Source organism: Blennius ocellaris (assembly GCF_963422515.1).
Source record: "Blennius ocellaris genome assembly, chromosome: 5".
NCBI classification, from domain to species: domain Eukaryota; kingdom Metazoa; phylum Chordata; class Actinopteri; order Blenniiformes; family Blenniidae; genus Blennius; species Blennius ocellaris.
This window is the reverse complement of record NC_137654.1, coordinates 7,361,068-7,379,216: the sequence shown is the minus strand read 5'-3', so window position 1 is coordinate 7,379,216 and position 18,149 is coordinate 7,361,068. Positions and strand designations below refer to the sequence as shown.

General features: G+C 41.9%; 1 protein-coding gene across 2 annotated transcripts; it reads left to right on the top strand.

Annotated features, from left to right (window-relative positions):
* The first annotated feature begins 407 nt into the window (after positions 1–407).
* LOC308130213 (mitogen-activated protein kinase 12) lies at positions 408–13,595 on the top strand. Of its 2 annotated transcripts, XM_080496436.1 has the most exons (12): positions 408–565; positions 1,329–1,458; positions 4,466–4,524; positions 4,791–4,902; positions 5,971–6,000; positions 7,350–7,397; positions 9,191–9,305; positions 9,412–9,483; positions 10,243–10,322; positions 10,422–10,500; positions 12,287–12,460; positions 12,598–13,595. In XM_080496436.1, the coding sequence occupies exons 1-12, from the start codon at positions 417–419 to the stop codon at positions 12,657–12,659; spliced, it is 1,110 nt and encodes a 369-aa protein (XP_080352562.1). In that variant the 5' UTR covers positions 408–416; the 3' UTR covers positions 12,660–13,595. The 2 variants fall into 2 exon arrangements, with proteins under 2 accessions (XP_080352562.1, XP_080352563.1); XM_080496437.1 differs by lacking the exons at positions 12,287–12,460; positions 12,598–13,595 and adding an exon at positions 10,751–10,869.
* The last annotated feature ends 4,554 nt before the right edge of the window (positions 13,596–18,149 follow it).

Here is an 18,149-nt window from a genome sequence, read left to right as displayed (position 1 = left end):
TGTTTTGTTTTGTTTTGTTTTTTTCATGCTCCAAATATCTCCCGACATGACAATTATGTAATGCCTTTTTTGTTGTTGTGTGGAAACGTTTAATAAAGACACTTTACCCCCCCCCCCCCCCCCCCCCCTCTGTCTCTCTCTCTCTCGCTCTCTCTCTCTCTCTCTCTCTCTCTCTCTCAATAGTATATATATCTGCTACTCCAAAGGCAGATACTTTAACGTTTTGATAATATATCATCAGTTTATGACACCGGAAGTCTGAGTCTGAGAATATTATTTAGTACCGACACCAGCGGGACCGAGAGGGGGGGAGGACGCGTCTTCACCCCCCCCCCCCCCTCCCGGCAACGCCCCTGCTCCCCGGGGATCTCTCACCTGTCGGGCTCCTCCACCCGCCGGCAGGACAACCGGGGCTGATGGCGAGCAGCAGCGTGGACTCTCCGGTGAGGGACTCCCCGGTCAGACCGGGATTTCAGCGGCTGGAGGTCCAGAAGACGACGTGGGACGTCCCGCAGCGGTACGCGACGCTGCGGCCGGTGGGCTCCGGAGCCTACGGGACCGTGTGGTGAGTCCGCGGCGGCCGCGTTCGCCTCGTAAACAAATGTCGTGTATACGTGGTAAACGGGACACACTCAGGTGTTGCGTTTTGATCAATACAATAACGACAAAGCCGCCTCCACTATGCAGATTGCAAATATCTTTAGGTTTAATCAACATTCGTAGATATTTACTCATTTTAGGAGACGAACCATTGAAGTTATATAATATTATACATACATCGTCATAAGACAGAAAAACGCAAAAGCCACACAGAGTGATCCTTTATTCAGTAAATCTGTGTGTTTCAGTCTTTAAAGACTTTGTCCCCTGATTGATTTTCTATATTCGTCCAGAAACCTTCACTTCACCATTAACTTTTGCATTCCAGTCCCAGACAGTTGAGGAGGCCTGGCTTCACCTTCTCACCACAGAAGCACCATTGTGTGCCTGCAGGCAGGTCTGCAAGTCAACGCAGGTCCTGCGATATGACAGGAATCTGCAGCACTGACACCAGTCCAACAGCCGCCTCTAATGATAAACCAGTGACAGACAAGATCTTATTGCTGATATCGTCCTATATGACGTGTTCTGGAGGCTCTTCTCTTCCGATAGTGCTCTTCTCCAGAGAACCAACAGCCACTATTGTATTGTTTTAATCGTGTCCAATCAGTTCTATATGTTTTAAATCTAATGATGTGAAAAAAACAACAACAAAACCTTTGTGGAGTTTAGTAGAAAGAGAATAATCAGTATGATCATCCGCCTCTAAACTCGATGTTTCTTTGCAGCTCTGCCATCGATCAGAAGACGAAGGAGAAGGTGGCCATTAAGAAGCTGCATCGGCCCTTCCAGTCCCTCATCCACACCAAGCGGGCCTACCGGGAGCTCCGGCTGCTCCGACACATACGCCACGACAATGTAAGCACCGTGCAAACCAAACAAACAAACGGAAGAGAACTCAAAGGACACGTCGTCACATCAAGGAGTTGTTTTAATTTCCACGAGGTCTCAGCTGGAACTTGGCATTAAAAAATGACCACATCCAGCAGAGGGTTTTTATCACCTCTGTGTCTCCGGACGTCCTCCGTCTCATGTCTCATTCACTGTGACTCCCTTCTTTTTCACTTTGTTGACAACTAAATACCAGTTCAGCTGAAAGCCCAGAGCCGGGGGGGGGGGGATGAGGGTGATGTTGGGCCCTCATCGCTCTGTGTTTTCACTAAAAACCTCTCAGAGACTTTCAACTTTGCTCCTTTGGTCACACAAAGAGGTTGAGAAGAATTAGTTTTCTGCTGTTTGCTCCTTTGATTCTATCTTTGAACTAAATCTTTGATTTCACTCAGGTCTACTGCTCTTCTTTTTTTTTTTTGTATGTTGTTGTTACATTTTATATTGCTGAATAAAATAGAATTAAGCAGTAGTTTGAAATATAATGATTCAGTATGGTTTTTCACAGGAATGAGCCATAAGTTCAATACATGTTTTGCTCTACAGCTCAGAATGATTGATCACCCAGTTGATAGTTTTAATAAATTAATGGAAAAATAATTCTGCAGGTAGTTCTTTTAGGTTGTTCTTCAGATGATATTAAATAGAATAGAATAGTTTTATGAACCGCCATTGGTGTCAGGTCAGGGTTCAGGGAGACAAATGTGTGAAAGGCAACAAAAAAAATAGGGACACACGCTATTGGATATACATCAATGTCTGATATGTCGATATTTTAAAAACAAATTATTGGTGATCACCGATGTCGATGTAACCCGGAGTTGACAGACGCGTCGGCACGTCCAAGATCACACGTCCCCAGAATCCAATTCCAATTCGTTGTCTATGTGAGACCCAGCGCGGTGCATGCTGGGCGCGGGGGGGCGTGTCTTTCTGCGCTGCATCGCCGCGGAGCCGCTCATTTACATAAAGTAGGATCCAGCCGACTTTTAGCAAGTTCGGCATGGGGAAGGTCGATGCATCGCAACGTTTTCATAAGAGGTGGGAACTCACTGTCGTGGAACCAAAACGAGGACAGACTCAGCAGCTGCGCAGCTCATTTCTCGCCTCATGTTTCCAGGAATACTTTGTCGCTGAGCCGTTTCTGCAATGAAAGAGAAAGTTTGTGATCAAGCGGCCATCTTGGTTTGGTTTGAACTCCAGGAGCTGACAGTGCAGCACGTAACTCCGAGCCATGCTACATGCTAACTCCGAGCCATGCTACATACTACATGGTATATGCTACATGCTATATGCTACATGCTTTATGCTACCTGCTACCTGCTATATGCTTTATGCTACATGCTTTATGCTCCATGCTATATGCTACATGCTTTATGCTACATGCTTTATGCTATATGCTACATGCTAAAGAATTTTGCCATTTTGTCCTGTACAAAAGTGTTACGATTGAAGCAAAGCCTCTTTTCAGACGTGGCACATTTTCATGTGAGAAAAGAAAAAACCAAAGCGCCTCTGAGGACAGGAGCCAGACACTCAATCACGCGACGATGACGTCTCCCAACGTGTGTTCATATTCGTTTCACCGAAAACTAAAATAAAACGGCATACGGCCTTCTGCGTTTCACGCCCATGTTAAATTTTTTTGTTTGTTTTTATCGATGGATACCAATATTGTGCCGATATGATCTGGTAGTAAATCTTAAAATCAGATTTACTACCCACACAACAGCTGCAGTTCCGGATTAATATTCTACAAACTATCAAGCCCATTGAGAAAAGTTGTATAAAACACAATATTGGTGTTTGGACCTGCTTTCCGCTACTGAATTCTTCACACATTGAAAAAGTAAAAGTGAACTTGACTGAGAGATTTTACAGAAAAATGTGCTCTACTATGTTCTAAGACTGAGTTTGAGGAGAAGCTTGTGGTTGTTTAACCAGGACAAGCAGTCGTTCCAAAGCAAAACAGACAAAACCCACAACTGTTTTTATCAATTTTTGTTTTGTTTCATTTATTCTGCCTTATTTTATTGTATCAATGTTTCTCCCAATTGATTCCCCAGTCAGTTTTGATACTTTTATTGTTTATTGAACACATAGAAACACATTTTCACTTCTAATTTTAACATATTTTGGAATTCAGATATCATTTTTCTTGAATTACTTATTTTGGTTTTTGTGATAGAATAAATGTTTTGGTATTTATTTCTCATATATTGAATTATATCGTTCCATAATCATGATTTTACTTTATTATATTTAGTCTATATCATATATAATTTTTTTTTAAGTTATTTATTTGTACCTTTTCATCAGATAATTCATCTTTATATAATTGTTCTAACATGTTTAAATTAATTGATTATTAAATAAGTGGAAGCAAAAAAATAAAACCTGCTGTATTATTTATGAAGAGGTGGGATTTAATAAGTTATTCTTCTTCCCACTCCCTTTTCAGACATGCAATTTAAAAAACTAAAAACATATTTAACTGTGAAGCTTTAAGGATACTTCACTCAATCCCTTTTTATCATATTTTATTTTGAAAGTGTTGGGGGCTATGCATCCACTATTGAAACGAAGAAATCAAACCATGAACTGTTTATCTTCTGGTATGTTGATGTCCTGTCTTCTCTCTTTGTTTTTGTTTTTGTCCACTTTAGCTTAAATGTCCACCTCACTATTACAGCTGTTATTCTGCCGTGTCTTGTGATGGGGGTTGTTCTAAATCTTTTTTTTTATTTTTTTTTATTATAAAACCCTTTGAGAAGAAAGAGAGCAAAACAGACTGTCATAAAGTGGAAATCAGTGCCTGCAGGACAAATATCCGAGTTTATATTTATATTTATTTATTATATATATATATATTTAGTCTAGGATACCAAGAAATGTGATCATCTTTGATCATCATAGTTCATCTTGTTTTATCCACCCTGCTCCAGGTTTAATGGCTCTGCCTCGTCTTTCCTCCCAGGTGATCTGCCTCCTTGACGTCTTCACACCCGACTCCACGCTGGAGAAATTCCAGACCTTGTAAGTTGACAGCGAGGAGTGAGATTCTCCCGCTTGTTGTTGAAACTTGTCCAGACCCTTCATATCTGTGTGCCTTTTGAAAAGTTCAAGTGTGTTCAGGCGGAGAGCGAGCGAGCTCCGTCTTGTTCGTTCTGGGTGCTTTGCACTTGTTCTTCTTTGCCGTAGCAATGAGCTCCTGCCACCTGAAGGGAAAATGGCCAGAATTCAACAAATTTAACAAAAAAAAAAAAAAAGCTCAACATGTCACCTTGTTCTTCTCCCTACAGTTACATGGTCATGCCCTTTGTAGCCCAGGATCTGGGCCACATCATGAAGAAGAAGAGGCTGTCTGATCGCATCATTGTATATCTCTTCTACCAGCTTCTGAGAGGCCTGAAGGTGGGTGCTGATGGAGTGGCCTTACCTGACCTCATCTCAGACACAGAATTTACAACCACACTCTGAAGATTTTCACTCTCATCAGCTCAGCACGTCTCGTTTCTGTCACCTCAAATTCCTGCAGGAAACGAGATCCGATATTGTCCATCATTACTTCAATAGGATTCGTTAATAAACAGTGATCACTTGTATTGTTTCACCATTCCGCCTCGATGTTGCTTCTCTTCTGATTTGAACAGAGGAAGGAAAGGAAAATGAAGGCAAAAACGAATATGGACAAAAACAAACATTCTTAACTTTTAATTTCTTATGAGCAAAGAAAATTAGAGTGAGACTCTATAACGCCTCCCTGTAATTAGCGTTGGCTGTGTTTTGGTTGGCTTCATCCTTCATCTGCATATATTAGTCACCATTAAGCCTTGAACATGTTAATATTTAAAATCACTTTCATCCTGTCAAATTTGATACGTCTTGTTTTACACTCAACAACTTTACATATATATACACACACACACACATATATATATAGAAAAATGAAAAAAAAAGTATTGTGTGATTTGCAAGTGAACCTTTACCAACATGTAATTCACATCCTCCACAGATCTCTGATTACTCATTTGGATGAGTGTCTCTTTTTTTTCTCTCTTTTGTTTCTTGTTTCATTTAAAGAAAAATGTGTGTACATGTTTGGAAATGTAAAAAAATTAAGAAACAAGCAGATAGATATGTGTAACAAGTGGAATGGAAACTTTTCAAACTAGAAAAGTGGCACCAACTTTGTCCAAAAAAGGTCACTGGTTTTTAAGCTGAGGTTGATGCAGACGTCTCGGAAGCCGTCATGTTGTTATCGGTGCTGCAGCAGGAGCCTGATTTTGATCTGAGGGCAGGGAAAACAAAACATTCACACTCACCCTCAGTGGTGTGTGAAGCTTCAGGTCACGCATGTCGGAGAGGCATAAAGCTGAAGAGCGTGGTTGTTGTTATTGTTGTTGTTGTTGAAAAAGACGTTACCGAGCATGTGCAGCCTGTCTGTGTGTGTGTTTAAATCCTTCTTCTCTGACTTCACAGTACATCCACTCTGCAGGGATAATCCACCGGGTTGGTATTGGTTAGCTTCACACTCACACAGGAACAGCCAGGCCTGCATCATCAAACAGATATGTTTGCATTATATGTCTTTTTGAAGACATTTCGTCCCCATTCGCATGGCGTAAGTCAAAACGCATCGTTTTTGCATTTTTGTCTCACAAAGGTTTTGTGCGGCCTTCGTTTTCACGCAAACGGCAGGAACGCTCAAAACGATGTTGTTTCTGTGTTGGGCCACTAGTGGGTGCTGCTGCTTGTTTTTGTGATGAAACCACACACATATGCGCATAGACCAGTGTTTTTCAACCAGTGTGCCGCGCGATATAGTCAGGTGTGCCTGAGTGAGTCAAAATTAAAAAAAAGAAATTGGGAAATACTTTTTTCTGTATTTATTTGATTCCTGTTGATAAAACTTTGATGAGAATGACTTTATATTGTTAATAGAGGCTAGTTTAACATTTTAACATTTTCGGGTGGAGATTTTTCCAAAGATTAAAGTGTGCCTTGGCTCTAAAAAGGTTGAAAAACACTGCTGAAGACAACAATAAGTTATAAACATGAACAATCGCGAGGTCACAGATGTTCATAGAGACAGACGACAAAGTTTGATGGCTTCCACACATGCTCAGTAAGAACTAGTAGCCGTGGTGCTGCGGAGGCTGCGGAGCGCTGCTACTGCGCAGGGGCACCACCGGCGACAGTAACAAAGATGGCGGCTTACGTAGTGGCATGACTCCCGGCCCGTATTCTCGTTTTATAGTCGAGATTCAGTCCTAATAGCATCCAATTCGTCATCTGTCCATACGAACGCCGGGTACTGTCCTTTGTGGTGAAGTTTATAGTGTGTTTTTCTTTGCACACATGTGTGTGGTTTCATTACAAAAACAACCAACAGCACCACCTTGTGGCAAAATGTCTGAGCTGCACATTGAGACGGTAATCCTGTGTCATGCTAATTCTAAATTTTTTGAATTTCACAAATTAAAACGATGAAAATGTATCAAATGTTGGAACTATTTGCAACATTATTGGTTATCTTTTTAAATAATTTACATTTTTCCCCTGAGACACAATAACGGCACTGACAGGAAGTCCTGCTCCGTGACTTCAGATGACATTACATCACACTGACCGTGTAAACAAATTCTCCCTTCTTCTGACAAATGCACCTGACAAAACACAAAATTATTGTTTTGTATGAAAATGGGGTATAGGTATAGGTATAGGTATGGGTATAGGTATAGGTATAGGTATAGGTATAGGTATAGGTATAGGGTAATTGGGGGCGGGGCTTAGCCAAAGGTCAATTGTAGCACAACTTCTGAATGCGAGTTAATTCTCTGCTTGGCGTTGTCTTTCAGGATCTAAAGCCTGGGAACCTCGCTGTGAGCGAGAACTGCGAATTAAAGGTAAGTTCGTAAAGATGAATTTGACACTTAAGACGTATAGGGTAGTAATTACTTTAATGAAAGTTACTGACAATGTGTGTTTATATGCTGCTGTTCGTTTCTTCCTCAAAAAGTAGAGGATACAGTTTTATAGTTAAAATAATGAGTTTGACCGGAAGCTTCTTTTACTCTTCTTTTTTCATGTCCTGGTGTTAAAAACATTGCAGTATTGCTGCGACACGTCAGCTGAGCTGTCGGCACCAGGCAGGTCGCTGCAGTTATCAGTTATTTGGAGGAAGATGCTCTATAATCTGGATTTCAGTGCTTCTTCAAGGAGACAAATTCATCAACTCACTTGACAACAAGTTGCAGCAACAAAGCTCCTCCACTAAACATGATTGTAGTGAAGCTGCAACAGGCCTGTTCTTTACTTAAAAAGGAGGAACAGGGACATTGATGTTTGTTTGTTTTGAAAAAGAGAGAAAGGTTCTTTGTTAACATGAACTGTTAGAAGTGTTTAAAAAACCCTGTTAGGTGCTGATATAATCCCTTGTTTCTTAAGCCTTATAATTAATTGTGATTAATCCACATTAATCTATAGCAACCTTGTGATTAATCTGATTAAACAGACGTACATAAATGGGCACATATATATATATATGGCATGCTTCTAAAAGTATTAGTGTAAAAATGTTATTGTAGTTATGCTGTTATGATAGTTTAGTACTTGAATCAGAAGGTTAGAGACTCTAGACTGTAGGCGACTGGTGATTTGGTCACAACTCTAACATGTTACAGCCAAAGGCGGTGGTGTTGGCACTACTTATGATGTTCATAAGTTAAATTAACCTTGTGTGATGTCGTCCTGCTCTTTAGTTTTAAACCTCTTTATCAGGCAAGTTGCTGTAACTATAAAACAACTGATGGCCAATACATTAGAATCCTGCCAGGCATTGAGGAATGACAATTTCTATAGAAATTGTCCCAAATATGCAAATCTCCCATGTATTGAAAGGAATATCACAAGGTTTTTTTTCCCACTTTTACATGATATTTGAAGCCATACACATATATTTAGTGCAAATTACTGTATTGTCTCGGTGCATAAAAAAACACCCAGCATGAGTTGGGATTAGACCGTCGTGAGACAGGTTAGTTTTACCCTACTGATGACGTGTTGTTGCAATAGTACTTCTACATTACAGTAATTCCCTACACTGTTTCCCTTCAAATAATATGTTAAAGGATGAAAGTATTATGTAGCGTTTGAAATGTGGGGAGAAAAAAAGCTAGAGAACCTTTTTTTTTGACATATGAGCCTTCAAATATGTTTGACTTCCACTGTTCCAGCCAAAGAAAACCTGCGGTAGAATTCAGACAGTGATTTCGTGTGATGCTGCTGCGACCTACGACTAGTTTGTTACGTTTACATGTTGTGTGTTTTATTGTAAAATGAAAGACCATAATAGTAAATGCTTGTGTCAAATCCTTACTTCAAGCTCCCTTTGCTAAATTGCCATCCCATGACCACATCTCCTTTTTTATGGACTTTCTCTGCAAACGTGTAAATGACCTAACAGCCACAGCACTATTCTATTCTATTCTATTCTATTCTTCATGTCTAAAGTCTGTTCGGTTTGTGTCGCAGTGTAGCTCGTTGTGAATTAATATGATTTAAAAAAACGTCCAGTCTGCAGGAACCTCCAATAACAAATCCAAATTGTCAAAATAAAGTATTTGTCCTATAATAAGCGAATGGTGTAAAGCAGCCCAAAATAAAATGTGATTTTTGTTATTTTAACTGCTCTTGTCAGATTCTGGATTTTGGCCTGGCGAGACAAGCAGAGAGTGAAATGACGGGTTACGTTGTGACGCGCTGGTACCGAGCCCCCGAGGTCATATTCAACTGGATGCACTACAAAGAGACAGGTAACGATACGACTTCTACCGGAGACAACCTGCAGGGCTGCGCTGAACCAGGATCATACGGGATTTTAATGATTTGTCACTGAAATGGTTTGTTTCTCCCCCACAGTGGATGTGTGGTCAGCTGCCTGCATCCTGGCTGAGATGATTACGGGACACGTGCTTTTCCCGGGACACGACAGTATCCACACATTGTATACATGCAAAAAGTTCCTTTTTGATTTGAATGATTAAATTGAAAGAGAGCGCAGCATTAGCACGATTTAAAGGATTTTTGTCGACTATCTTATAAGAAATGTATCTGTTTTCCAGACTTTGTGTGATTTTGGTTCATATAACCGTCGCGGTGCGTCAACCAATTTAAAATCCGCTCTGGCGAGAACATGTAACTGCTTTTGATGGTTCATGTGAACGGATGAATCGAGGTCCAAGGTTTTGTCTTTGTCTGATCCATTTATTTTCTGTTCCACAGTCCAGCACAGTCGATGCCTCTTAATGAGCCCACAACTGATTTTGCATTAATTCCAATGACCAGATAGACTCTGCCACTAACCCTGACCTGTCTCCTCCTCACATCCAAAAAATGTTTGCATCCACATCCTGCACCACCTTGGAGCTATAGATCCTCCACACGTTGCCCAAGCTCCCCCTAGTGGATGAACATAAAAACTGCACATAGACCCAGTTTAGAGGTGAACACAGGAAGCATAAAACATGTAAAACGTAAAAAATGGCTCCTACAATAATGATTTTCAACAAATATAAGAGAAGATGAGGTTGTTTTATATCGACTTTAAAGTATTGCAATGTCTTCAATCACCACTGTGGTATGCTAACTCAATGAATGAGAAATCCTTGCTGTGCTGCGATATTTTGCTACGTTTGCCACAGCAGATTCGCCTGGTGTGGGTCAGTCATTTTCCATAACTGGCACCATCAGGTATCGACCAGCTCAAGAAGATCATGCGTCTGACAGGAACTCCAGACTCCTCCTTGGTGGAGAAGATGCAGAGCAAAGATGTATGTTTTCTCTGCATCCTCTGTTGTTGTTGTTTTGTTTCTTTTGCAATAACATCTAAGCGTTGGAATACAATGACAGGATTATTTCCCATCTTCCAGGCACAGTCGTATGTCCTGGGTCTTCCACCGCAAAGGAAGAAGAACTTCAGAGAAGTGTTTCAGAAAATGGATGAGAAAGGTGTGTTTTATTCGTTCCTTGTTTGATGAAGATTGAGTTGATGAATTCTGAAGTTGTCCCGCGGTGTCACACATCAAGACGTGAACAGAAGAAGTGTGTAAGTCCTGCAAGTTTTGAGGAGCTTGAGCGAGAGATAGTGACATGTAATAGTGAATAATGTGGCTGTATGGGGACTGATGTGGGAGTAACAGATATGGATCATTGTTATGAGCTTTGTTTGTTAGAATAAGAATGTTAAATAATTTTCTAGATTTCACGGCAAGCCAAAAATGAGAAGTCGGTCAGTACGAGAGTAGAAAGGAACCAGCAGGTGGCGGTGGTGTAGCTTCATGGACGCCAACTGCCGTCGAACCAAAGTGAAGAAGAAGAAGGGAAACCGTCCTCAGAGATGACAAAAGTGCTGGGAAACAATGTAGAAAGATCCAACCAGCAGATGGCGGTAATGTAACTTTGTGGATGCAGACTGCTGCTAAAACACAAGAACACGAAGAAGTTTAGGACTTTAGGAGACTTTGGGTGAATCCAAATAGTCCCTCCTATCTCCTAATAGTCCCTCCTACCTCCTAATAGTCCCTCCTATCTCCTAATAGTCCCTCCTACCTCCTAATACTCCCTCCTATCTCCTAATAGTCCCTCCTACCTCCTAATAGTCCCTCCTATCTCCTAATAGTCCCTCCTACTTCCTAATAGTCCCTCCTATCTCCTAATAGTCCCTCCTACCTCCTAATAGTTCCTCCTATCTCCTAATAGTCCCTCCTGTCTCCTAATAGTCCCTCCTATCTCCTAATAGTCTATCCTATCTCCTAATAGTCCCTCCTATCTCCTAATAGTCTCTCCTATCTCCTAATAGAACCTCCTATCTCCTAATAGAACCTCCTATCTCCTAATAGAATCTCCTATCTCCTAATAGTCCCTCCTATCTCCTAATAGTCTCTCCTATCTCCTAATAGTCTATCCTATCTCCTAATAGTCCCTCCTATCTCCTAATAGTCTCTCCTATCTCCCAATAGTCCCTCCTATCTCCTAATAGTCTCTCCTATCTCCTAATAGTCCCTCCTATCTCCTAATAGTACCTCCTATCTCCTAATAGTACCTCCTATCTCCCAATACTCCCTCATATCTCCTAGTAGTACCTCCTATCTCCTAATAGTCCCTCCTATATCCTAATAGTCCCTCCTATCTCCTTTCCTATCCACTTTCACTTAACTCCAGAAGTGTTTAAGTGATAAGGAACGTTTGAATTCTCAATAAGCAAAGGAAAGAAGGCTCAATGCTTCCTTTATAACCTCCTTTAGCCTAGGAAACACTGATGCTTCCTTTATAACCTCCTTTAGCCGAGGAAACACTGATGCTTCCTTTACCAAAGGAGGTGAGGTCATGATGCCCCACAATTCTTTGCAGCGACAACATATAAAGGACCTGCTCTCAGAGCGTTCAGGGAAACTCACCATGAATCAACACAGATCATGTTAAGTTACCAAAGCAATAATATTCCTTGTACAACTTTAAATAATCTAAAACTCAGATCCCAACTATGAATATTATGCAGATGTTGTGCAATGAACACAGTAAAGTAAACGTCTTGTACAGCCCATTCTCAGTTTGACTGGTTATTTATTCATCTGGCAGCCTCTTTTCCTTTGATTTACAAAGTTAAAAGCGCTGCAGGGGAAAACTAGAGCGCCTGGAGAAATAATATTCTTTTTATATCCTTTTCGTTGCAGGTTTTCGTCATTGTTTCGGTAGAAATGATAAATTAACCTGCTTTCTATCTTGATACGTCCAGCTGTGGCCATGTTGGAGGGGATGCTGCTGCTGGACCCAGAGATGAGGCTGACGGCCAAGCAGGGGCTGTCCCACCCCTTCCTGGATGAATACCACGACCCCGACTGCGAGCTGGACTCCGACCCCTACGACGACTCCTTCGAGAGTCTGGAGCTCGCGGTTGGCGAGTGGAAAAGTAAGTGTGACGACATAAATGAGGCGGGATGCTTGAAATACATCAAATCTATCATTGGAAAGTTTGATAAATCTCTGAAAAAATATATATTTTTTTTTCATGTTCAAAACTGCTGTCATTTTCTTGTTTCCCATCAGGTCTCATCCACATGGAGATCATGACCTTTGACCCCGACAATCCCAGCAAAACCGCCATGTAGTCGGCTGACGTTTGGTCAATATATGACGTGAACAGACAGCCGAAATGTCGACTGAACGTTAATCTGAGATGAGTTGTAACTAAAAATGTCATTTGCTAATTACTGGCTTTACAACCGCAACCAGTCTGAGAGATTGTCAAATTAAGATCACTGTTTCCAGGTGGATCAATCGTGTAAACTTTCTCATTTACTGTATCTCCCATAAGAACTACATGAGTTTGACCCAACAGCTTTGGCTTGTGTTACTTTGGACTACGTTTGTGTTGTTTACTAAACATTGTTGTTGCTTGTTTGGAGAAAAACAGTAGAAAGCTTCCAAGGGTTCAGCGTAAAGTAAAGTCAGCCTGGACGCCGGGCTTCTGCATGACGATTGGATGATCTGAGGCTGAACTCCCTTTTTTTCACTGACGCCGATCTTCAAATAGAAAACAGCACTGAGACATTTTCTCCACTTTCATTTCATTGTTCTGAGTTGATAGGGTGTCGTTGAATCCTCCTCGGGCCTTGGTTTTTGTTTTTTTTGTTTTCTTTCTGTTGTTATTGTGAACTTTTCACCTGTTTGGAGGCTCTGACTTGTATTGCCCTGCAGTGAACGGTCCTTCCAATCCTAAAGCCCTCACAGACGGTCCACGATATCTGTGAGCGGCAGCCGGAGCAGGGAGGACACGCTCACCATCCAGTGTTACACTTCAGTACAGTCATTCATTCATTGGAGGTCGGAAGGGTAACGAGCAAGGCAGCACGATGCACACAGTGGCAGGGAACATTAATGTTGTCGACCAGATTTTTGGCTGATCAAGACCTCCGATTGACCTGGTGCACGGGGTGGGGGGAGGTCTCAGGTGTTTTCAGCTGTCTGAGTTGGATAAATTGAAGTGATCTGAGAAATAAAATGTACCGTTGTACCCCGCTTTTCAATTAAAACCGTCTCAGGCATGTGTTTGTGGTCAAAAGTGGGTTTTCAGAGGCAAGCAGCCGCCACTGGTTTTTATGTGAAACACTCATAACCTGTCAAAGGTATATTTCCTGTTTTGGATTTTCCTTCTTGTTACTGCTGTTAAAGGTTCAGTCAAATGAAACATTCTCCACGCTGGTTACTGTATTTAATCGTCATTTCAGTTCTCTTGGTAGAACATTGATAGAACCCACAAAGGGATTAAAGGAACTTCTCAAGCAGACCAGATCAATGAAGTATAAAGGAAATGTATTTTATAATCTGAATGAAACAGACAATCTTGTACGTTGATACAAAACTCAAGTAGTGAATTTAGTTGGATTACTTTGCATATTTGGTATTTTACCAATGTAAAAAAAAAAAAAACTGCCTCTGACCCCCTTCAGCTCCCTGGAGCACAAACTCAACAGTTATTCTAAATATCAACATGCTTCACGGGTTTATATTTAGGGTTTTGTTCTCTTGTTTAATTTTTGAGAACTATTTATGCTTTTTCCTGCATGTACCACTGGAGGGCGCTCACATACAGACTGACAACCAACGTGCAGGAGTCACGTTCAAATTTGTTGTAAAGTTTTGAACCATGTTTGGATTTATTAACCCTGAAACATAATGTCTTGGGTTTTTGTTTATTTTCCCTTGAGAATTTGAAATTTGAGAGATAATTTCCCTCCCTTTGAAAAACAAAACAAAACACTGGTCTCTACAGAGTACAGCCATATAATACCAAATCATCTCTGGGGCAAAAGACGGTCGTGTGAAAGGGCTGCAAAGATTACACACATCACAATCTCCAGAGACTTCTATATGATGGAGTGCTGCAACAAAATAGTCACACACATTGTACATTTTGGTGATTATATGTCATTTATACTCATTTATCAGTTTTTAAGGTCTGTGATTAAACTCAAGTTGTAACGTCGCCGTCAAACTTATTTCATTTCTGCATTAGGAAGAAACGAAAACATCCACAACATAAATATGTTAAAATGTGCTGTTTGAAGTGCCTGTGACTTTAAGTCACAGTAGAGGACAATCATTGGATCCGGCTTTGTGAGACATGAATTCAGGAACGAACGACTCACAACCACACCTCAGGGTCCATCATGTTTCTAATTGGAAAAAGAAAAAGACCAATATGTTCATATTATCTCGTGTTTAATACGATACTTGACCAAATCTCCTTCGCAACTCGGCATATCAAACTTTATTTCCCCTAAGTTACTCCTGTCATTCAGAGCGTCTGGCCTCCTGATTGTGTTGTTTTTTTAGCGGCTGCCATCCATTCCAGACACCGGAAACTCATTTTCTTCTCCACGTCAGCTGCTGCTCGTGTCTGCAGGAGCCACTCCGGGGTTGATGGTGAAGGCGGGTGAGGGTAAGGAGATCAGGGTAAGCCAGTCGCAGACAGACGAGGGTGGGGCGTGCCTCAGGCATCTCTTGTCCACACAAGTGCAGAGCATACCAGTTTTAGTTTTGTGTTTTTTTTTTTGTTTGTTTTTCAGACCAGGCCGTAACACTAACCCGGCGATCTGAACGAGACGGGCATGTAGTGGGTCTTGAGACGTGCCCCTGCAGCACAGCTGCACATTTAGTTACATGGAGGTGCAGCAGAAGTGTTAAACCGCAGCAGTCTGTGGTTGATAAATTCACTTTTTGTGGGATCCTTTTGCCCTTTAAGTAAGAATGCATGATATTGGATATGTGTGGATGTACGCCGACATTTAAAAAACCCAAAAAAATTGCCCGTGGGCACATCAGAGCCACTGTCTTAACGCAGCGCGGTGAACGCTGGGGGCATTGCGTCACTTCTCAGCGCAGGTTGCCTCACCCCAGAGCTGCCTGAAGCTGCACAAAGTTAAATCCAGTCAACTTTATGCAATTAAGGCATCACGGTGTTTTCAGAAATACTTTTCCATGAACTGTTGACGTAATAAAAGAGAAAGTTTGGTTTGAACCCCCGGTTGAGCCGCGAGACGACGCATTCAGGTGCAGCACGTCGCTCCCAGTCACGCGCGCGACGTGCTAAAGAGTTTCTGGGCTCACCACCAGCGACGCTACGCGCGGAACAACATTAAGAAGAAACGTGAAACACTCATTAACTCGGTGAGCGTGTGTGCTGCACACAGCAAACTCAGGTGTAAAAAAAATAAAGAAAGTGGCATAAGACCATTGACATTCACTGGCAGTTATTCATTTCTTCGTGTTTATTAGCATATCAATGTTGCACTGGTATCATCACGCATCCCTACCATAGCTAGGAACTATAGGTCCTGGGGATGCACAGTGACGAGTCAGACAAATGTAAAGTTGGTGCAACTAAAATAAAGAAATATAGAAGATGGATGGATCCACCCAGGTCATCCATAAGCTTCCATTTGACTTGATTATAGAAACAAAGAAACACGTTTTGCAGCACTATGTCAGTCTGTTTAATTCTGTTTTGAAACCAGAAGGTGAGACACAAGTACGACAACCTGCTGCGACCTGCTGCTCCACCAAACCAGTCTGATGTGTACAGAGAGGTTGACAGATTGACAGGCTGACATTTAGATGCTGGGAATTTCAGGACAACGTAACACGCAATCTACAGTGTCTGTGCAATGTTGGTTCTCCTCCAGTCATGAGGCGGTACGTTCATCGGCAGGCAGGATGCTGGACCGTCTCGGGAAGGTTGCAAACCTGAAAAGTCACACTGCCACCGCTCCGCTGAGCTCCCTCTCATGTTTCTGCACGGACATGGTGCATTCATGTCTTCTTACTCACATCTTGGCACACCTTCTGGCATTTACTCGTCGCAGGTGTGGCCAGCGTACAATAACCACAGCTCTTGGCAGAATGCTCTTGGGTGGCGTGGCCGGCGTCTGGAGCCAAGTTTATTTTGTGTGCGTCTCTGTAGTAACGCGGATATCTTGTCTGGCTACTTGGTGCCAGACGCCAAGAGCTGACTGGATTTAGGATCAGGATATTCCTCGATGCAAATGTGAAAAAAAAAAAAAAGAAGAAGAAGAAAGAAAGAAACAGCTATCATTTAAATATTCATATATCATTGATTCACTTGGAAAACTCGGTGCCTCTGAAGGCCTCAAACGATCGGTTGCTGGTTGACCTTTCTCCTGTGAAGAATTAAATGCATCTAACTGTATCCGGATATTTCAAACAGGTTATAAATGTCAGGTCTCATTCCAGAACTGCTCTTTAAATGTTAATCCACTGCTGGGCTTAAGAGTCACAACTGTTTTTCGAGAGCATCCAATAAATGGAGAGCATCGCCGCCGAATTTCACTGTTAAATATCATGCAATCTTGTGTTTTAAGGGAAAACTTGACTAAAATGTTTTAATTCAGAGTTGGGGAAGTGTTGAACGTCTTTTCAGTCATGTATCTCACTCTGCATACCTCCAGGGTTTTGTGGTCGTCTTGTTGCAGACAACGAAGGTCTATGACATCGGATAGGCCTGCTGTGTTTTTATTCTGAGTTTGGTTGAGATTCTACATGGAAAGATTAAGGTCATCATATAATTCTAACTTATCTGCCGGGACAGACTGATCTTACTCAAAGGAGCCTTTTGGCTCGAGGCGATTTCTTTAGTTTGAGTCTGAAAATGAAAACTATCGACCTCTGTTCTTTAAAGATCATTTGGAAAAACGACACCATGGAAAAAGATGAGCGTGTTGATGATACTGCTTTACTCCCAAGCCAGGCATGCTTACTCTGAGATACCAAGGATGTTTCTGGTCTTTGTTTTACTTTACCAGGTAATTCACTGTGCCACACCTAAGTAACTTTCCCACACGAAACCTTCTTGTCTGCAAACTGTTGCCTGATTCTGTAATGGACTTCTTGGGAAGTGTGCTTGTGAGTATTTCCTTTTTTGGTTGCAGAGTGCAGGACCACACCTCAGCCCTGCCTCTTCCCCGAACACCTCACACTCCCCCACCTCCGCAATTCATACTTTCACTGATTGAGCCTGCGAGTTTCTGTTGCCATAGCGGCAGAGGGACGGTCCTATTGTTTTTGGCTCCTGCACACCTGCCAGCACTTTAAACAAGCACAGCCATGCTGACTGGCTTTTGCTCTAAAAAGACAAGTCATCTCTGGTCAAGTAAAGAAAAAAGAAAAAACAGTCAGCTCGAAGTGTGCTGCGACAGGAAGACAACAGATTTTCTGACATAATTACGGTTGTTTTGTTTACTTAGAAAGAATTGCCAATCGTCCCAAGACGATGTGCTTACGTGTAACGGCGTTGTCGTGGCGACAGGGTCACAGAGTCACCACTTTACGACTTTAGATCATGGATTGAAGCGGTTGCACTGCGGGACCCCCCCTCACATACGTATTAACAACATGCAAACCGTCTCCCAGAAAGACCCGGGGCATCAAGAAAGGCTGCTGAAGCACAAAACAGGTCCTGAAAGATATGTACGCCACTTCCTGCGCAAAGTTTGTGATATAAAAACATAAACTCTGCAGGAGAGTGTTGGTTCCGGTACGACAACCTTGAACCTTGAGCAGCACGTTGTGGAGACGGGGAA

What these genes read in the sequence shown, in the direction of transcription:
- LOC308130213 (XM_080496436.1), top strand. Translation starts at nt 417, where the DNA reads ATGGCGAGCAGCAGCGTGGACTCTCCGGTGAGGGACTCCCCGGTCAGA. An exon ending in AGAAGATGCAGAGCAAAGAT is followed by an intron (nt 10,323 to 10,421) that starts GTATGTTTTCTC and finishes CCCATCTTCCAG; the next exon opens with GCACAGTCGTATGTCCTGGG. An exon ending in TCAGAAAATGGATGAGAAAG is followed by an intron (nt 10,501 to 12,286) that starts GTGTGTTTTATT and finishes TGATACGTCCAG; the next exon opens with CTGTGGCCATGTTGGAGGGG.